Source organism: Rhineura floridana, chromosome 8, assembly GCF_030035675.1.
Source record: "Rhineura floridana isolate rRhiFlo1 chromosome 8, rRhiFlo1.hap2, whole genome shotgun sequence".
NCBI classification, from domain to species: Eukaryota; Metazoa; Chordata; class Lepidosauria; order Squamata; family Rhineuridae; genus Rhineura; species Rhineura floridana.
The window spans coordinates 41,747,820-41,768,082 of NC_084487.1; the positions used below are offsets into that span (position 1 = coordinate 41,747,820).

The 20,263-nt window shown below is 46.0% G+C and overlaps 1 protein-coding gene across 1 annotated transcript in view; it reads right to left on the bottom strand.

The window, feature by feature from the left end:
- Positions 1-18,929, bottom strand: part of CACNG2 (calcium voltage-gated channel auxiliary subunit gamma 2) — a 172,453-nt gene extending 153,524 nt beyond the window's left edge. Inside the window, exon 1 of the mRNA XM_061582711.1 lies at positions 18,719-18,929. Within this exon, the coding sequence (XP_061438695.1) occupies positions 18,719-18,929 (211 nt within the window). The remainder of the gene's footprint in view (positions 1-18,718) is intronic.
- Positions 18,930-20,263: the final 1,334 nt, after the last annotated feature.

Below are 20,263 nucleotides of genomic sequence, written 5' to 3' on the forward strand. Positions count from 1 at the left end.
CAGAGTCAAGTGGCACATCTGTCATTTTTTGCACATTCACAGAAACAAATTGCCAATCTCATAATAAGGGAAAATGGCCTGGGAGGCATCTGTGAGCAGCTGGCATGGAATTGCTCCATCAAAGATCACACAGCCGTGAAGCAATAGGAGTTTATCAATGAAATAAGTAGGGGTCTTAGAATTCTATTCGGCTCCATGGACTGGCAGGTGCTGAACATTTGTTCACACATGATGCATTTAAAGGAAAAATCTATATACTTTTAGGCAACTATTCAGCACTCTCTATTCCAGGTAGTTTTTTTTCAGAAGGACGACGCCTGTTGAGGTTATGGCATATTGTGAAAGGATAGGCCTTCCCATCAATGAAGCAAGCAAAAACAGTAACTGATAGTGCAGTCACTTTGACCATTGAGATACCATGGAGGGTTTGCAATAAGGCTTCAAATACCATATAATCAAAAGTAGCTGATACAGGAAGGATAACAACCTTAACCTATCAATTCTCCTTGATGTGCTTAGTGGCCATGGCTCATATTTTAACCGCTGCTTGATAAGCTTTATATTTGACCAAAGGATGTTCCTTCTTGCTGTGTCAACTAGAGCAAATGGCCTCTCAAAATTCTCTACCCTGATTGTGGGCAAAGAAATCTGGTGGAGAAGAAGTTCTCCAACGGTTTCTCACAGGCAGGGCTCCCCATTAGCAGTGGGAGTTGCACAGCTTCTTCCTTTCTTTTTGCAGCCATTGCAAGTAGCTGCTCTGGTAGTTTGGCTTCCATTTCAGAGTGCCCCAGACCTAATATCTGGGCATAGGAAGGTGGGGAGGATGGCAGTCACAATACTAATACTAATAATTCAGAGAAAATTCTGCAAAATGATCTTTTTCTAGGAATATGTGTGCATGTGTGAGAAAATTGAAACTCTTGGAAATTTTCTAAGGAAAATGCACTTGGAGAAATTTTGGCTCAGCTCTAACCTCAACTATGTCCAGGAGTGACATTTTAGTACAGGAGTGAAGAATGTTTTCTGGCCACAGGGCCAGATCTTCATCTCCCCAACCCCTGGCAGGCCAAAGTTGACAGGTGGATCGGGCTGCCCACCTGTCAAAGACCTGACATCATAGTGGCATCAGGTGATGCATTCCTTTGAAGTCTGGGCTAAATTCAAGGTTCTAGTTTTGGTGTATAAAGCCCTATACAGCTTGGGACCAGGATACCTAAAAGACTGTCTTATCCCTTATATAACCAGTTGATCACTGTGCTCTGCAGGTGAGGGCCTCCTGCAGATACCATCTTATCAAGAGGTCCATCCCGTACAACATAGGAAACGGACCTTTAGTGTAGTGGCGCCTACCTTTGGAATTCCCTCCCCTTAAATATTAGACAGGCACCACCTCTATTATCTTTTTGGCACCTACTGAAGACCTTCCTCTTTCAACAAGCCTTTTATGTGGAGACTTTATCTAAGTCTGTCAGAATTTCTTTTTAAGATGTTTTTAAACCTTCTTTTTAAAAAATGTTTTTAAAGATTAAAAACATTAAATGTCTTTAATATGTTTCTAATGGTTGTTGTGTTTTAATATATTTTGAAGTCTATTTTTATGATGTTTTAAAGTGTTTTTAGTGCTTTTGTTTGCTGCCCTGGGATCCTACTGGGAGAAAGGGTGGGATATAAATCAAATAAACAAATAATAAATAAATAAAGTAAACCTGAAGACATGCTCCGAACTGCCCAGGATGGGAGTGTGCCTTCAAATGCCACCCCCACGCACAGAGAAGTGTGGAGGGGATTGACGGCATGCTCCAATCAGCCCATCTGCTGCAGGGCGGATGAGAATACATCTTCAAGTGACCCCCTTTTGTGCGGAGAAGCACGGACGGGTTGAAAGCATGCTCTGATTGACCCATCAGGTGATGGGGGATGGGAGCAGGCCTCCAAACACTCACCATCATTAGCTATATCAGTTGATAGGCATGGTTTGGCAAAAATGGCTTCAGGGGCCAAATTGGACTCCCTGGGGGGCCATGATTGGCCCAGAAGCTGGAGGTTTCCCACACCTACTTTAGAAGGAAGGAAATAATGGAACCCTTAAATCACAACTAAATTTGACCGGTACTTTTTAAAAAAATAAAGGAGAGAAAAATAGCAGAGGAAATGTAAAAAGGGCGAAATATTGCTACATTCCCCCCCCCGCTAAATCCGGTGATGTAAAACTAACTGTTTCTAAATGGTGTGATGGCTCAGTGACAGAGAACACACCTTGCAGGTAGAAGACCTCTGGTGGAACACCCCCCCCAGCTTCTTCAGTAATAGCATCTTAAGAGTAGCAGGCTAAGAGAAAGAGCTTTGACTTTAGAGCTACTGGTGGTCAGCATAGATGCTAGCCTATGGAACTTTGGCCTGTATAAGTATAAGCCTGCTTCTTATGTAAGTGCCCAGTTCTCTTCTTGCTTAAACTGCTTCAATACCAAGTATAAAACTCTCTCTCTCTTTCCCCGCCCCCGTTCAGTGGAGTGACGCATGAGTTACACCAATGTGTGAGTGAAAACAACCACCACCACCTAGGCAGTCTGGCATATATTTGTTAAAAGAGCAAAACAAACCTAGAGCATCAACCAAGGGCATTGATTGCATGTTTGATGTTGTTTGTGTATGCTGGACAAACATTCTCATGCCACCCTGGGCTCCTGCTGGGAGGAAGGGCAGGATAAAAATCAAATAATAAATAAAAATAATAATAAATGAATGAATGCAGAAGGAGCAAGATTGGGCAAGATGGCCAGCAGGTGGGACTGTGGACCCTGGATTTGTCTGTCTCAACTACACAAGAACAGGGCAGGCTTGGAGTGTCTATCCTTTCACCTGTGAAATGGGAAATGGACTGCCTTCAAGTCGATCCCGACTTATGGTGACCCTATGAAGAGGGTTTTCATGGTAAGCAGTATTCAGAGGGGGTTTACCATTGCCTCCCTCTGAGGCTGAGAGGCAGTGACTGGCCCAAGGTCACCCAGTGAGCTTCAGGGCTGTGTGGGGATTCGAACCCTGGTCTCCCAGGTTGTAGTCCAACACAACACATAAAGCATTCTGATCAATGGAAAATCCCATACAAATCAATAATTATCACCCATATCTCCAGCTGGGTCCTAAGTAGCAAAATAAAAGCTCAAAGAGCCGGTATGTGTACTTGCGTTGATAGCAGCCACAGCTTAATTTGAGCAAGGGCTCAGCACCAGAATCTATTTTCAGGCCATGATATGTGAGCTAGTATTAAAGAAGGGGGTCACACACCTCTTTGGGTTCTTGGACACCTTTTGAAATGTGAAAAACAGTTGAGAGGTGACACCACAAAATGGCTGCAATGGCAAATGCCCAAGAAACAGAGTACTCGGCAGAGCATGGTCTGAGCTTCTGAACAACAAACCCCACTCCTTTGATGCTGTTGTGTTGCAAATGGCAAATAATCAATTTCAAAGATGGCTGAGCGGCCAGACAATACTTGCCCAAGCAACTGAATACAAGGTATAGCCAGGCTCAGAGCCCCAGGAACACAACATCGATCTATTTGAATCCTTGGTATTCTGTCCAACAGGCCAGAATGGATCAGTTCATCTCCCCAATTCTCCTCTAGATACACTTACTACCCCAAACCTCTCTCTCTTTCAGATTACAGTCACACTTATAAACATGCACCTTGCACCCCATTATCCATTCTCAAGCATGCACTCCATTCATCCAACACACACATGCTCCTCCCCCACCCTTCACAGCCCGATCTGATCTCTTTTTGTCCTGCCTAAGACCCCCACCCACTCACCCCATTTTCTGCCCTCCCTCCTATGACCCTACTCCCTCTCCATTTGGGTCCAAGGCCCCATCTACCTCATTTTCTGCCCTCTCCCACCCCTGACCCAGCTGCTCTCTTTTCACTCCTATAAAGTGCCAACCACCTCATTTTCTGTCCCCCTCCCATGGCTCCTTATTTCCTACTTTCCTCCTTCAATCCATAGGCACACAGGCACAGCTCAGCCACCACTAGTCCTTCTCTCATCCAGCCAATCCAGAGGCCTGCTGTACCATCCAACCAGAACGGAAGAGGACATACACAGCAAAGCCTAGCAAAGAATTGCAAGCAGGGAAGGAGCAGCACAGGGAGACCCTTTTAATCCACTTTGGGGCAGGGAGGGGGAGTAACAGTCTGATGACAGGCGCCATGAAGGTCCTCTTGGGGTGGCATGCTGCCCACAGGCACCTTGTTGGCAACCCGACTAATGAAATACGGCTCTGAAGAGGTACAGAATGCCTTCTTCTTTCCCACTGAGTAACCACAGTTAACTTGAGTTACTCAAGTTACTCAGTTAACTTGAGGTTAAGGAGTCTGGCTTCCAGAGCAAAAGCCATTCGTAACAGACCTAGGCACTGGCCCTTCCCTTTTAAGAAATCCAGCACTACCTGATAGCCAACTGTCACTGCTTTTTCCATATTAGAACCACTCCCACCCCAAAGAGAAAAACATGGATTTCTCCCATTTACTCTTCTTCCCTTATTCACAGTGCAATGAAAAAGTCCTGGATTGGATATCACTTCTGTCAAATGGGGACAGCTGCTGGCACCATCAGAATCACAAGGCCTTGTTCAAAGTTTCTCACCTTAAAACACTTGTGGGGAACCTATGTCTCTCCAGCAGTTGTTGGAGTACAACTTCCATCATTCCTGACCGTTGGCCACCTGGGACGGATGGGAGTTGGAGTCCATAAACATTTGGAGGGCCAGACAGGTTTCTTGCTGCTGCCTTGCAATGTTTCTCAGGTGAAAATAGAGACCGTCTTATGTACTTATAACATCCAGATGGTCACTCTTGCCTGAGCCCCATCCCATACATCAATAGACATTGCTGAAGGCTCTTTTCTACCCAGTATGTTGTATTCATTTTCTCTGCAATAGCCTTCTGATTTAAAAGTATAAAAGGTTTCTTTTAGTTAAAAAGATAAAGTAGAAAAAGCATACGTATCAGATGTTATCATATTGAAGAGGTCACAATGGACTTTATCAGCTGTGGCATATGAAATGTCTGGCTGCGTACTACAAGGTGTGTTTGTGTTCATGTAGGTGCAGTTACATGCATGTGCAACAAAGGGAAGATGCATCCACAAGCATGCAAGCAAGCACATTCAAAGCACACACACCCCTCAAAGAATTCTGGGTATTGTAGTTAGTTAAGGCTTGCTAGAAATTGTAACTCTGTGAGAGGTAAACTACTGTGCCCAGAATTCTTTGTGGGCAAAATGTGCTTCAAATGTGCATGAAAGATATAGTGTGTACAATTACAATCCCTATCATCTCTGAACATAGGCCATGCTTGCCAGGGACTGATAGGAGTTGTAGTTCATAACTTATGGAGCAAACCACATTGGCTATTTCTGGATCTAGAAAGACAGATTCTTTTCATGACAAAATACATTATCTCAACTCTGTGAACCAGGTCAGAATGGATTATTTCCTATTGGAAGAGTCAAACTAATTGCCCCTCCCCCTACTTAGGAAACTCTGCTGTAACATAGCCATCAGGCTGTCTACCAAACAAGAACTGAGGGGTACTGGCACTATGCTCCCATAACTGGCTCCTCTTCTGGAAGACTTCTGCTGAGTCAAAAAGAACATGCCCGGATTATAAGTTAGATAAAAAATTCCAGAGTCCTTTAAAGCATGTTGCAAAGTGTGCCTGCCAAGGAAACTGTTTCAGCTGAAAGTGTAAATAAGATACGCTGAACAGTGTGGATAAGTTAATTATCTTGGTATCACTGGCAAACATTAATACTATCAAAAATTCAGAAGGGGCCATGGCCTACATTTCATACTAAGGTCATAAGAAATACCAAATGACAAAATATGGTGCCTTTAAGAACATAAGAACAGCCTGCTGGATCAGACCAGTGGCCTATCTAGATCAGCAACCTGTTCTCACAGTGGCCAACCAGATGGCCATGGGAAGCCTGCAAGCAGGACCTAAGTGCAAGAGCACTCTCCCCTCCTGTAGCTACCAGCAGCTTTATCCACTATGTAATGGTGATGTGCAATACTTAAGCTACCTAGCTACCTGGTTGGTACCTGTGAGAATGCCTCCTTCAGGCTTACAGATTTGCTTTCAACAGCAAAAGATTAAGGGGGTAACAAAACAATAGAGGGGTCCTGCAAGCAAGGCAAGTAAGACAAGAAGAGAAGGCAGCAAAGAGTCTTGTGGCACCTTAAAGACTAACAATTGTGTTATTCTTCATTAGTCTTAAGGGTTCCTCAAGGCTCTCTGTTGTTTTTGCGGCAGCAGACTAACACAGCTACCCCTCTTGAAATCAGGAAATAAGAGAACTAGGCCTAATTTCTCATTGGAAGTGACAGCAGAGGGAACTATAGGTGGAAAAGGAGATGTGGATTTTAGAGGAGGCACAGAAACACAAAATATGGCTTCTTCTTACCCTTACGAGCAATAGCAGCTGTCGTATTCCTCGGCTAGAAGCAGCAGTGCAGTGGCAAATTCAGAAGTGCAGAGTCCCATAATGTTAGTCACAATCACACCCCTCATCCCCTTTTTGCTGATGAGTTAAGATTGAGAATGAGATCCTTGTTAATGCCTTCTCCCTCAAGAACAGATATCCCTAGGAGCCGATAAGTATGAAAGAGGAGAGTGTTAGCTACTAAGAAGAGCCTTCTCAGTGTCTGACTTATCTCACTTCACCCTGGTTGGCTCCAATCAGCAGGAAAGGACAAGGAAGCATGTTAGCAGACTCTCCTCCGTGGCTAACACACTCCCATTTCATGCTGATTGGCTCGTAGGATGCTGAAGACATAGGGACCCTGCTCTCAAAAAAGTAAGGGGTCTAAGACCTTACGAGACCCTGAACAACTACGCCGCTGGCTAGAAGAGAGAAAAAGGACTCAAGCTGAGGAGAGAGGGAGCAAAGAAGAAACCTTCAAAAAGATTGTGTGTGGGAAACAGCAGTAGAGACTGTAATACAGAAGAAGTGACTTTGCTGAAGAGCAGGTGGTGGTAGTGGGAAAACAGTGGTGAGAAATGGTGTTGTGGGGAAGAGTGCAGGCATGATACTGAATCATGGAGGCAGAAAGCATGAATCCAAGAACATAACAAAATAAGAAGAGGATAAGAGAAAAGCAATAGGGATGAGGAAATAATAGGCATGAAGGGGAAAGAGATCAGTGGGAACCTGGAGAAAAGGAGGAGAGACCAGGCAAAGGAGATTTCAAGAGACATCTGAGGGCCGGGGCCTTTATGCTTACTTCTCCCAAACAGAGCTGGCCTAAGGCATTTTGCTGCTTGAGGCAAAACAGCAAATGGTGCCCTGTCCAAAGAAAAGGAAAAGAAAGGGAGAAAAGAAGTCAAGGTGCATAGTACCCAAGCCCACTCAAGTTATTTTGGCACTTGATGCAAGAAAATCGTACAAGTGCCTCTCCCCCATCTTGACAGTGTAAAAATAGAGTACTAAATAAATTAAATAACTAATCATTTGCTGCTTTTTCATGATACTCCAAAGCAGCTGCCTATGATGACCACTTCATTCTGCCTAATGGTAGGGCTGGACTTCATATATATCAAAGGATTATATACTCATAGATTAGATGCCATTGTGATGACTATTCTCTCTCCCTACACACATTCAAGCCAATGAGGGTTCAGAGTTTTATCTTCAGTGTTCTCTTCTCTCTCTCTCTCTCTCACTCTCTCTCTCTCTCTCTCTCTCTCTCTCTGATGCACTGTTCCTCTCCCTTTCTTTCTATTCCAGCTTGGATAAGAAAAATATGTGTCATGACTGGTTAACTTTATTAGATACATGCCTGCCCCCTAAATCCTTTACCTGCCCTAATTCTTTTTATAAGTTTGAAGAAAAAACTCTGATTTAGGGCAGGGAATAGCCACTGAATAACTTGCTAAAACATTTTTTTTCCTACTCTGAAAAGGAAACATGCATTGTGCATTCCTCTTTCCTAACAAATGCTGTCTCAGGATCAGGAAGCAAAGAACGGCACAAGAATGGTGCAAGCTGTCCCTGAAATAAGATACACCACCCAGTTTGATTGGGAAACCTATTGGCACATCGGACGAAGGGGGGGGGGGTTCCTCACTGCTCTGAGATTCAGAAAGAATTGTTTTCCCAGCTCATTTTCTCCTTAGCCAAATGTAAAATCACATAAACATGCATGCACACAGAGGCCTGCTTAAAGCTATACAAATGTGAAATGGCATGGGAAGAGGGAGAAGAAGGATTGGTGATTGACAGAGTCAGAATCTTTTCCATATCTCCGTGCAATTTATCTGTATGGTAGTGGTGTGCTGCTTCTGCTACACTGCAGATCCACATCCCTCTCACTACGCTTCCTTCCCACTCTCTTGAAGGCGGCAATTTATGGTGCATTTCAGGACAATGTTAACCTATCTATCACCCCCTGCACAGCTGGCACGTTGCTCTTAATTTTCATACAGTCTTTAATGCTTTATCTTTGAGGCCTGCGTATCACATGATAGCCTAATCCAGGGCTAACCAACATGGTGCCCCCCCCAGATATTGTTGGACTAGAGCTCTCATCATCCTTGACCAGTAGATATTCTAGCTGAGGCTGATGGGAGTTAAGGCCAACAGGATGTTGACAGGTTGCCCACCCTGGTAATCTCTTGTCACTATCCTTCTGCAGAATTAAATAAACCAGAATCAGGGGACAATATCTGGAGAATCTTGACATCCATGAAAACTGTGCCTCTATATGTCGATCTTCCAGAGTAACCCCATTTAACCCCTTTCTTCATACTGTCTCAAGAGCAATAGGAACCACACCATGACAAACCTGCCAGCTGTATCAAATATAAGGACCTAGCCTGTACTTCAGTGGCAGCTGGTGGCTTCATGTCAGTGGGGCAGTGGAATCCACTCTGGGTTTTAGCCCAAACTTTCAAGGAGCTGTCCAGGGAGCTTCAGTGCCTTGGGCAGCTCCTCGAAAGTTTAGGCTAAAGCACCTTGGACAGCTCCTTGGAAGTTCAAGCTAAAACCCAGAGCAGATTCCACTGACATGGAGCCACCAGCCACCACTGTTGTATTCACTCAGACAGTGATACAGTTTTAGACTCTGGGCATAATGGTCTTATGGGGGGCGGTGCTCTTTAGATGGTGGTGTGTATTACCTCCCTTATTTCAAAATTTGGTAAACTAGTTCTGCAGTGTTTGTGGCCTTCCTGCTCATCCTGTCTGGGCTGCTGACCCAAAATCCTGTTGGAATGTATGAGGTTCAACTCCAACTTGGTGAGTTGAGGCTGCATGGGGTTAATAAGGGTAGCTAGAGAGCTAGACCTCTTGCTGGTTGAGGCTATACCTATCCCTTTGATCCTCTGCTGTCTCTCCCCTTCCTGCTAGGCTGATAAGCAAAGGAATGTTGATCCCAGTTCCTTCCCGCCTTTCTCAGTGTTCTCTTTCTCTCGAGAGCAGAGCAGACATCTTCTCTTTGTCTCTCCTCTCAACCAGGATGAGGGCCAGCACTGGGACCAGTGCAGGCTGCTCCAGCATAGCCAGTTAGCTAGATATAGAACTCTTTCCTATCAAGCATGTACTTCCAGAATAAAGTAGTTGTTACTTATTTTAAAGCTTAAAGTCTCTGTCTGACTAATTTGCAGGGAAGGTAGAATCTTAGCAAAGATTCACACACACACACTAAGCTCGCTCAATACTCTCCGTTCTGCAGTGCTACGCAACTCTGCTACGCATCTCAATAGAGAATTCCGACAAATCCTACCCTGATGAAACCATCCTAATGAGCGAGTCTTTGCACAAAGACCAAAGAGCTCATTGTGTTCAAGTGCCATCTACCTTGACAAGCAGCAGCTGTCTAGGTTCTCAGATAGAAGGGTTTCCAAGTGCTGCTATTTGAGTTTTAAAAAAACCCAACAACACCCAGAGATGCCAACAACTGGATTTTTTACATGCATGGCATCAATTCACCTACTGAGCTACAGCCCTTATTCAGCCCTTGCTGCATATGGACAGCCTACCACTAGAGTGTATGCAATGTGCTGGGCAATCACTTGCTGCTCTGCATGAGACACAGTGCTGTATCTGGGCTGTTTGCAAAGATACAACCACCTTGCCTTAATCCACAGCAATTAACTGTGTTGAGCTCAGAGGAAATCTAAGGCTGGAACCGCAAGGGGTATTATAAATCAGGCTGGACGTGCACAAACAAAGCTATGCGAGTCCTAGCACAAATAGCAGGAGTTTGGACTGGCAAAACTAAGGACACAAAGCACTGCAGAGACTCCAGAATGGGAAAACCAGCTATTACTGCAGATCAAGATTGTGGGTCTGTTGGCAAGAACTCTGCTGGGGATTGATTAATATGAGAGCGATTCTGAAGCTGAGGACAAGCTGAAATTGAGATGCACTGGCAGAATAATATAGGGGCCTTGGGGTGGAAAACTCAGATGACAGAGCCAGGACATGAACCATGGCTAAACAATGCTGGCAGAAAAATATGGGGGACTGAGGCAAGGGGTCAAGGAAATGTCAGAAAAGCAAGAAAGCAGCCTGCCTGGTTCCCACCTCAGTGTGTGTTAATGCTTGGCTTTTGTGTTGGTTGAAATTGCACTCAAACACATGTGCACACTGCACAGCTCAGCTATGACAAGCTGCAAAGAGGGAGCAATGAGCTTGTTAATTTCTTTTAGGAAGGGTCTCTTTGCTGGGATTCTTTTCATCACCAGCCTCCATTCAATTACTTCCCTTAACACCTGGCAAATCCACAGGGATGTCTAACGTCTTGTGCCTCACTCGGGCTTACTCTCAGTGGATTGTTATCTCTGCCCATTGTCCCATATATAAGCCTCCAAGACCAATCCCTCCTCTGATAGTAATGACATGACAATACCAATAACCGTGCAGAGACAGAAAATCAAAAACATTTCTGTTTGCTTCATGAGGCATCAGCGAACCAATCAGGTTTGCCTTCTGGATCTCTATAAAAAGGAAGACCAAATTAAACCCTAGTTATGGAGATTTAACCAGGGCTCAGAAACAGCATTCATCAAAATTAATAGAGACCAAAAGGGAAATAGCCATCAAAGAAAGAACTATGCAGGACCAGATAAGATGCTGATAAGAGTTTTCTGATTTCAGCTGCTTGGCATACAAATGAGCAATTAAAAATCCAAAAGGTCTCTTCTGAACCCCCAACTTGGAAAACTAGTCACTGCTGCAGCATGAAGTCTGAATTATTATTATTATTAGTAGTAGTAGTAGTAATAATAATAATAATAATAATAAATGTGATGGTTCTAGTACATGTGAATGAAAGAGTCTGAGTGGGGAACCTAATCTAGTGAAGATTAATACTCTAGGGGTGGATTGGAACTTTTTGTTAAGATGAGGAAAAGAATATATTTCTGAATGTCAGTGCAGAAATGAAGCTAAAGGCTGACAACCTTGTTCAATCCAGTCAAGAGGAAGAAAGCCCTCCAGGATGGGTCTGAGTGACAATTGTATAGTGCCTACGAACAAAGGAGAAGATTAAAACCTGGTTTTTTTGCAGGGGTGTTTACTCAGCACTTTCTGATAAACATTTTTATGGATGTTTAACTGCCTCGTCTTTCTCCTGACTTCTCAGAATATTACAGGTGTTTTATCAGAGGTGGAGCTCGAGATTCATTTCAAATTCCACTTGAGGCAAAATACTGATGGCAACTGTAATCATGACTTGAGCTATAAGCATGGTTCCCCCCCATTTTTTATGATATCATTTTATATGAAGTGGTGGTTTATCTTGAATGAATATAGAGTGTGAACCTATTTTTGTACCTAACCTATGGCTGTCCAGATTACAGTGGACTGGACTACAGTTCCCAAGTCTCTGACCATTGACCATGGTGGCTGTGGCTGATGGGATCTGTAGTCCAACAACATCTGGAGGGCCACAAGTTCCCCATCCTTGGATTAGGTGGCAGCTAACACACCATCCTGGAAATTTTGGGTTGAAGGGAAGGTATAAGAAATGAACGAATAAAGAAACAAGCAACTGACAGTTGAAACCAGGACTGAGGCAATCACCAGGGTATATAGCTGTCTTAAGAGAAGGCACTCTAGATCAGGGATAGCCAATGCCATTCTATTCAGGTGTTGTGGACTACAACTCTGATCATCCCTGACCATTGATCATGATGGCTGGGGCTGATGGGAGTCAATGTCCACAACATCTGGACAGATGTAAGACTGTGCATCTCCCCACTCAACCAACCATAACCCTTTTTATTTGAAATATTATCATTCACATCACATGCATTAACTGTTCAGAGCATTTAATATACACTAGTTCAGTAATCATAATTACCCCAGTAATTTTTTATATTTTCCTTCACCTATTTTCATCAGGAGTGCTGATTAAACCAATCTCTTGAGTATCAAAGTAATTCTCCTTGAAAGAATCCCTAGCACATGATCTTCTAAATCAGGGACAACCAACTTCTGATTTTTTTTTTGAGTGGGGGATATTATTCCACAAACAGTGGGGACAAAGAGTGTTTTGTCACACAAACATGCCCCCTCCCATTGAGTGGTGAGATTACAATAAAGTTATGAACATCAAGCAGTAAGGCAGGGAGGTGAACCTGTGGACCTCTAGCTGCAGAATTACAACTCCCATCATCCCTGACCATTAGCCATGCTGGCTGGGGCTGATAGGAGATGGAATCCATCACCATTTGGAGGGTCATGGGTCCCCATTCCTACATTAAAGGCTTCACAGTTTGCTCTGGCAAACATGTATTATCTCGCAGGTAGAAAGGCAGCTTGAGAAGTGGTGATTTGGAGAGGAAAAATGAAGAGGCTGGGAAGGGATTAACTGTCACCTATGTGTACAACTTCTCGGTTCCAAACCAGCCCTTCCGGAAGCTTTTCCCCTACATATATGTATTATGTGTATTATACATAGTTCCATCTTTATGGAGTACATACACTCGAGCACAGCATTACATACAGACATGGACCTATTACTTATAAAGTCCAAAAGGGAGATGTAACATTCAGTGTGGAATATCTCTGTTTCTTACAACTTAAACAAAATCCTTATGAATAAAATTGGGGATTTTTTAGAACTATACCTTGATTAACACTTGCTAGGACCATCAGGGACCAGACAAAATTGCTTCAGGAACTAGATCTGACCTGCAGACACTCAGATGGGCACCTCAGCTCTGACTAAAGTGTGATCCAACTGAATGTTAGCTTCTGATTTGATAGCTCTGCAAGTCCTGATTCAAAGACAACAACAGTGTGAAATTCAGGTAACAGATAATACTGGATGGGGACAGCCATACTACTGCTCATCCCTCCCATTTTAATAAAAGAAGAGCAACAGACCCTTCAAATAAATAAATGAAAGAAATAAAGTCAAAAGTTTTAAAAAGCTGAACCCTCATGAAGTGACAGAGCAATTCAGTGGAGAACATTAGCAACTACCTGGGGTTTGCTATTTTGTAAAAGCACTACTAGATCAGGCCAAAGGCCCATCTAGTCCAACATCCTGTTCTTACAGAGGCCAACTAGATGTCTATGGGAAGCTCACAAGCATGGCCTGAGTGCAGCAGCACTCTTCTCTTATCCTCTTCATTTCAGTTGGAAAGGCCGCTGGGCAATCTGGAGGTCACCTTGGCCTAAGCTTGTCCCCAGGAACTCATGCAATTTGCTGTCCTTTGACATCATAGGAACATCGGAAGCTGCCTTATATGGAGTCAAACCAATGGTCCATCTAGCTTAGTATTGTCTACACTGACTGGTAGCAGCTCTGCAGGGTTTCTGGTGGGAGTCTCTCCTAGCCCTACCTAGAGATGGATGCCGGGGACTGAAACTGGGACCTTCTGCATGCAAGGCAGATGCTCTACCACTGAGTTACAGCCCTTCCCTTCAAAGACATCCAAGCACAGCAACAAATCTCTCTTAAAGTTAACTGCCCCCCAAGACAACACTGAGGATACAGTATCCAAGCTGTGACTCTTAATGCAGTCACAGTCCTGACATTAGTGGTTGACAACCATGCTTGTTAGAGAGCAAAATCCCATGTTTCCAGTACCAAAATATTGCTGTTTTAGAGTACAACCAAAACATTTTCTTGAGGAAAGATGTTTGCCTGTTATTCAGCAAAAGAGCAACAAAAGTGACATTAAAACACTTTTAAAAGCCACATGACTTTACATATGTGACTTCTCTGAACGATATGGATTTGATCCTTATTTAACAAAAGCCAATATCATCTCCCACCTGAAAGATGTTATCACTCTCCATCTCACAGTCCTTGCTCGATACAGGGCAATGCTCGAATTATGATGGGAAAGACAGGGCCCTCTGAATGAAATTCACAAGCCCTCCTGACTATCATCTCCAGTACTAGCCAAGTCATGATCACCTGTGGTCTTCTAAAAACAGTAGCCAAGAGGGCCATCACAAAAGGTTCCTTTGTAAATTGAGCACTGATACTGTTGGAAGTAGGGCAAGAGCAACTCCTGTTTGAGTTCTTTTGTTTGTATTCCAGAAGGAAGATAGAGTTAGGGTCCTCCAGCTGCCTAGGCTTGCCTGCCTTTACCCGTACATAACTCCCTTCTTTTATAAACTGATATGCTCAGGGAAGCTGACCTGCCCTTCCTTCCTTTGTCTTCTTCTTCGACTGTCTGAGGAGAAATGACACATTTCTGTCTTTGCTCTCTCTCCTGAGCCATGAGGACAATACCCAAGTCTGGGCATTGCGCCTCCAACTTAGTTAGTTAGAACTAGGTATGCCTTTCCTATCTGCTATGTATTTCTATAAATAAAGTAGCTTTTCTTATTTTACTAAGTCTGGGCTCCTACTGGGAGAAGGGATGGGATATAAATCAAATAAATAAAAAATAAATAAGTCTTAAGTCTCAGTGATCTAAATGCAGGGTAAAGGCTGCTTCTTAGCTAAATACACACACTGGCACACATGCAGCTCAGACTGCTGAGGATCTCTGTAGATCTATAACAGATACAGGGACAAACTTTTGGTGTCATTTTTGTACACCTTCGTGGGGGGGGGAGATCTTGGACTAAAAGCATAGGGGTGTGTGTGCAGTGGTAATCTAAGTGGTAACCCACCTACTCCAAGGCCATAAACCCTTTAAGATTGCAACCTTACCTGGGAGTAAGTCCCATGGAACTCAGTGACATTTACTTCTGAAGTAGACATACATAGGCTTGCACTGTAACAAACCTGAAGCTAAGGGATGAATGGCCAGTATTTCTAAACAAACAAACAAAACAAAAATGTTGCATTAGGCACCATGCATTGAAGGCGCATCCCCCAACCACTACCAGGAATTCTGGCATCTGTAGCTTGCTAAGGGTAGTGGTAATTGTAGCTCCGTGAGGAGAAAATTACCCTGCCCAGAATTCTTTTTTTTTGGGGGGGGGGGAGATGCTTTAACGTCTAGTCTTTGTTCTTTTCTCCCACTTTTCAGTATCACAACGAAGCGGGGGGGGGATGAGAAAGAGAGCTAGAGTCCTTCCCTCTCCAGTGGGCAACTTTCAAGCCCAGCCAGGAAAGCTTCCCAGATTGCTTTCCCTCTTCAGAAGGGAAAGACCCAAGGAATGCCTCATGAGGCCACACGATTAAAAAAAAGAGGGGGTGGAAAAGAGAGGGGGGAGAGTGAGAGAGAGATAGGAAACCACACCAAGATGCCTTTCGACGGGGCTTATCTGAACCCCGGCGCCCCGTATGTTTATCTTTCTGGGCCAGGGGACGCAGGGCGGCAAGGCAAGCGAACCCTCCTCTCTCCAGCTGGAACGGCCACCGGGCGAAGCAGGAAGTCCTCCCCCCGGCCGAGGCCCTCCCCCCGGCCGAGGCCCGCCTGCTTTGGACCTCCGGGGGCGATCTGCTCTCCCGAGGCGGCTTCGGAGCGCGCCCGCAAATCGAGACTGGAGAAGCTGTTGCTGACTAGCCCTGGGCTAGCAGCAGCCCTCGCCCCAGCCCAAATGGGAAGCTTTTCCACCTGGCGCTGCTTCCGGGAACCGGCGAGCAACAGGCAGAGTGTGCCTCCGTCCTGCTGAGCCGTCTCTTCGGGTTTGGGCAGGAGCGGTGGAGAAGGGGTTAGCAGGGAAACTTCAGCTCCACGCGGAACGGGCTACACAACGGGGGGGGGGCGGGGAGCGGGGCTGAGGGCGCGTGGTGGGCCTCTGCGTGTGTAGAACATCCTCCTCTAACGCTGGGGTGTGTGTGTTCGTGTGCTCGGCGCCCTGACAGCAGCCCGCGGAGGCAACCAAGGCGATCGCCGTCGCCTCTCTCTTTCTCTCTCTCTCACACCCCTTTTGTAGGGCTACCATTTACAAAACACACAAGGCAGTTGAGAGAGAGCGCGCGCACACACATACACGCACACACAGAGAGACAGCGGCACTCAGCGCCTGCTACCCGCGCCGAGTTAAACAGGCTGACGGCGCGTCTTGGGATGGGGACCATCAGGAGCTTTTAATTACCGGCTCCTCGCCCTTTGAATCTGCGGGCGATCAGAGCACAGGAGAGCTGCTGGGAAGGGGAGGCTAGCGCAAACTGGTGGAAAGAGCCCGGCTCCTCTTCCCTCCCTGAGCGACCCGCACCCTCTTCCCCCCCACCCCACGCCGCCGCGGCCGCAGCCTCGCGCCCATAGCTCGCAGCCGGAGATACGTGTCTGTGGAGCTAGAAGCGCAACATTCTCTCGCCTGTCCCCGGGAAGATCTCCTGGTTCGCCGCATCCGGCCTGCTCGGCTGCCCATCCTAAACGCACAGATCAGGAAAGCTTCTCAGTCCCCCTCCTCCCCCCCTCCGCCAGCCAGCCTCCGAGGCGAGCAAGCCTCTTTCCTTTGGCTTCTTAGCAGCCAAGAGATCGCATCAATGTTTCATTCAATCGATGATCTCTTCCCTTCGCTGTTAATGAATAGCTGCCTGACAGACTCGTAAGATAGAGACAGATGATGTCTAGATATGTCATTTCTCTGGAGGGCTGTGCGTTTTGCGTGTTTAAAGACGCCGCCGGTTAATGTACCGGTATTAACCCCCCTCCCCACTAACCCCCACTCCCCTCTGGCTCAGAGATAGCATAGAGTATTCAGCATGGAGGTCCTCTGCAGAATATGTTAAGGCAGCGGCTTGGATAGAGAAAGGGCACCAAATGCAGTATGCGTCAAACAGACCATCGCTCAATGAAGTCACTTAGCTATTCAAAACATGTTCAGCCATCACTCAACCGTTTGCACCAAGAACAAGCGCGCGAGGGGTGTGTGTGTGTCGCTCTTCTTCCGGGCCACAACGATTTCCAAAGAGCAGATCGCTCTCTCGCTTACCTCCCCCCCCCTTTTTAAGGGCGGTGTGTGTGTGGGGATTGGGGCTGGGGGCAAGAGAGGCCACGAGCGAGGAGTGGACAGATGCACAGTTTATCTTCTCTTTCCCCTCCTCCTCTACGGACCCCTCCCCTCCACCAGGTTTTGCCGGATCTGCTTCCCCGTTCGCAGGCATCACCGGCAGCGACCGGCATCGGTTCGGGTTTGAGGCGAGGACGCGAGGCAAGCCGCGTACACGCCTGCCCACGTTCGCAAGCCATGCCCGCGGCTCCCCCTCCCAGTTCGATCCTATTCTTAAAACAGACGCTCTGACTACGGCGAGGCTCTGCGTGTCCACAAAGCACCCCTCCCTCCCCCGTCTTTCCACGCACGAACTGAAGAGCGTCCTCCCCCCCACACTCCCCAGCTCTGCACATCTATGCCGAAAGCCATGCTGAATAGCACATTTCAAATCAAAGCACTGACAACCCTCTTCCCTCCGCCTGTTCACAGCGCCTGATTTTGGAAACTGGCTGCGGTAGTGATCCTGCCTGTCAGTCCGGGTGGGAGAGGACTTTGCTCTCGTTCACTTTCCCATTAGTAGAGAAGAGGAGGGAGGTAGGATGCGAAGGGAGGGAAAGGGCGTTCCCCCCCTTCCTTCTCTTTCCACCACTTGTTCATTCGGTGAGATGGCCATAACCCCCCTTGAAAGGAGCCCAAACAAAACCACAGCCAGGGCGGAGACGTTACGAAAGCCTCTTGAAAACTCCGCCGGAGACGCCTGGGAACCTTCGAGTTCACCCAATTAGGCGGCCGAGACACAACAAGATCTGTTGTTGATGTTAAGAAAATTGTCGATGTGAAGAAGCGGGGGCGGGGGCACAACGCACCACCAGACATAGGAAGTTGTTGTGCCTTCTCCCCCCCCCGACTTATCGTCATCAACATCAGTTCGCAAAAGGAGAGCAGCTATTTCCCCCCTGTCATTAGAAGCCGACAGCGCACTCCAATAATATAGCATTTTCCTCGCTTCCCAAAAAGGAACGCTAAAGGATCCAGAGAGAGGAACAGGAACACTCACACACGCATATACAGAGTGGTTTTTACAGAAGATCTCTTGGGTGTTTTCACAATTCAGAGACCATTAATCAAATTAGCAGGGGTTCATGGGGACAAGGAAAAATAAGGGGGGTCAGCGCAAACAGAATGGAGACGTGTACCTTAGATATTTATAACTTTTCCACAGAAACTAACCCAAGCATCCTAGTTCCATGGCGGCAGGGTTGAAGTGAGAAAATGGTGGAACGGGGAAGAGTTTTGGGGAGATGGGAGGGAATGCGGTGTGTGGGGGAGAGAGGTTGAGATTCGGAATCAAATACCTTCCAAGCAGCACGTTCTCCACAATCCAGAATGGGTCATGACTTCTTCGTTCTTTTTGCTGGTTTCATTCTCACCGGTGCCTTTCATCTTGCAAACCCCTCTGGAGTAAAGCCAGTAATCGGTCCCCACAGCTATGGTCATGAGGCTGAAGGCAGCGAAAGCACCAACGGTGGTTAAAAGCATCTGAACACCTCTGTCAAAGAGCCCCATAATTCTTCATTATACAAATACCCAACCGCCTTCTGATTCTTGGGCTGTGTGTGTGTGTCTGTGTGTCTGTGGTTTGTATGTTAATAATAAAATAAAAGAATAATATTTCCTCTAATAATAATAATAGCAATAATAATAATATAATGGGTATCTATTCGAGATCAATAGAGAGAAATCTATATATAAAAAAGGGAGGTAAGAAAGCCCACGGAATCAGTGTAAATGAAAAAAAATCACACGGGAAGAGGCTTGCCTTTTAAAAGAGAAACGTTCCGGCAGTTTATATTATATCTATCTATCTATCTGTTATATATAAAAATAAAATAAAGGAAAAAATAGATAACCCCCCCAAAAATGAGATGCCTTAATCCCTTTTCCTAAAATTCTGGTCTCCAGTTTCCATATGTAATGGCTAATTTGGAGATGGCTTCCACAGTGAACAGGGGAGCAGCAGCAGTAGCGGCAACAGAAACAGCATCCTCAACACACTCTCTCATTATCTGGACCTAGACAGTTAGAGACCGTAAGAGCAGAGATGCAACCTTCAGTCTTCTTGCTTAGCTCTGCAGCCTGCGCCATGAAAAATCCCTTTCCTTCCCAGTTATCTTCCTTGGGTTTTTGGTGGGTTTTGTTTGTTTGTTTGTTTGTCTGTTGGCTTGCTTCTGCTCCAAAAGCTTTCCTTTTCTCCCCGTGTTCTACCACCAGACCAGACTTGCCGGGATATTGTAAGCCCTTGATTTCAGCTGAACAGGTGCTGAGGTTTTGCCTTCCATGGCTTTCCCCCCTCACGGCAGCGGCAGAGCAGCAGTTGTGATTGGTGGTGATGTTGGTAGTGGTGGTAAAATGGGCAGAGGAGGAGGGAGTCTCTCTTCGAGAATCAAGACGGATTTCCCTTCCTCCCTCCCCCCTCTGCAAAGCTTCTGAAGATCAGGGGAACCAGGAGGCTTGCTGCAGGGTACGCTGCTCGCTGATGTCTCGCGCCTCTTCTCGCCTTGCTAGTTCCGCTCCCACATACTGCATTAACGTGGTGGTGCTGAAACGGACAGCTCCCCTGCACCGATCACTCCGCGGTGGTGAAGAACAGCTCTTTTACCTCTTTGCCCGGGGTGCTGCTGGGAAAACTGAGGAGGATTGGCGGGCGAGGGGTGGGTGGGTTGAAATCTTCCACTTCCTAGATCCTCTTCTCTAGCATCTGCAAGAGATAGTAACCCTCCTCGGCTCTCCGGAGCAGAAAGGGCGGGGGCGACTAGCCTTCGCGCTTGATCTTTTCCGTTTTTTCACCTCTCTTCTTCCAAATCTCGAAATGATTCCTCCCTTAGGCTTCAGAAGCTCAG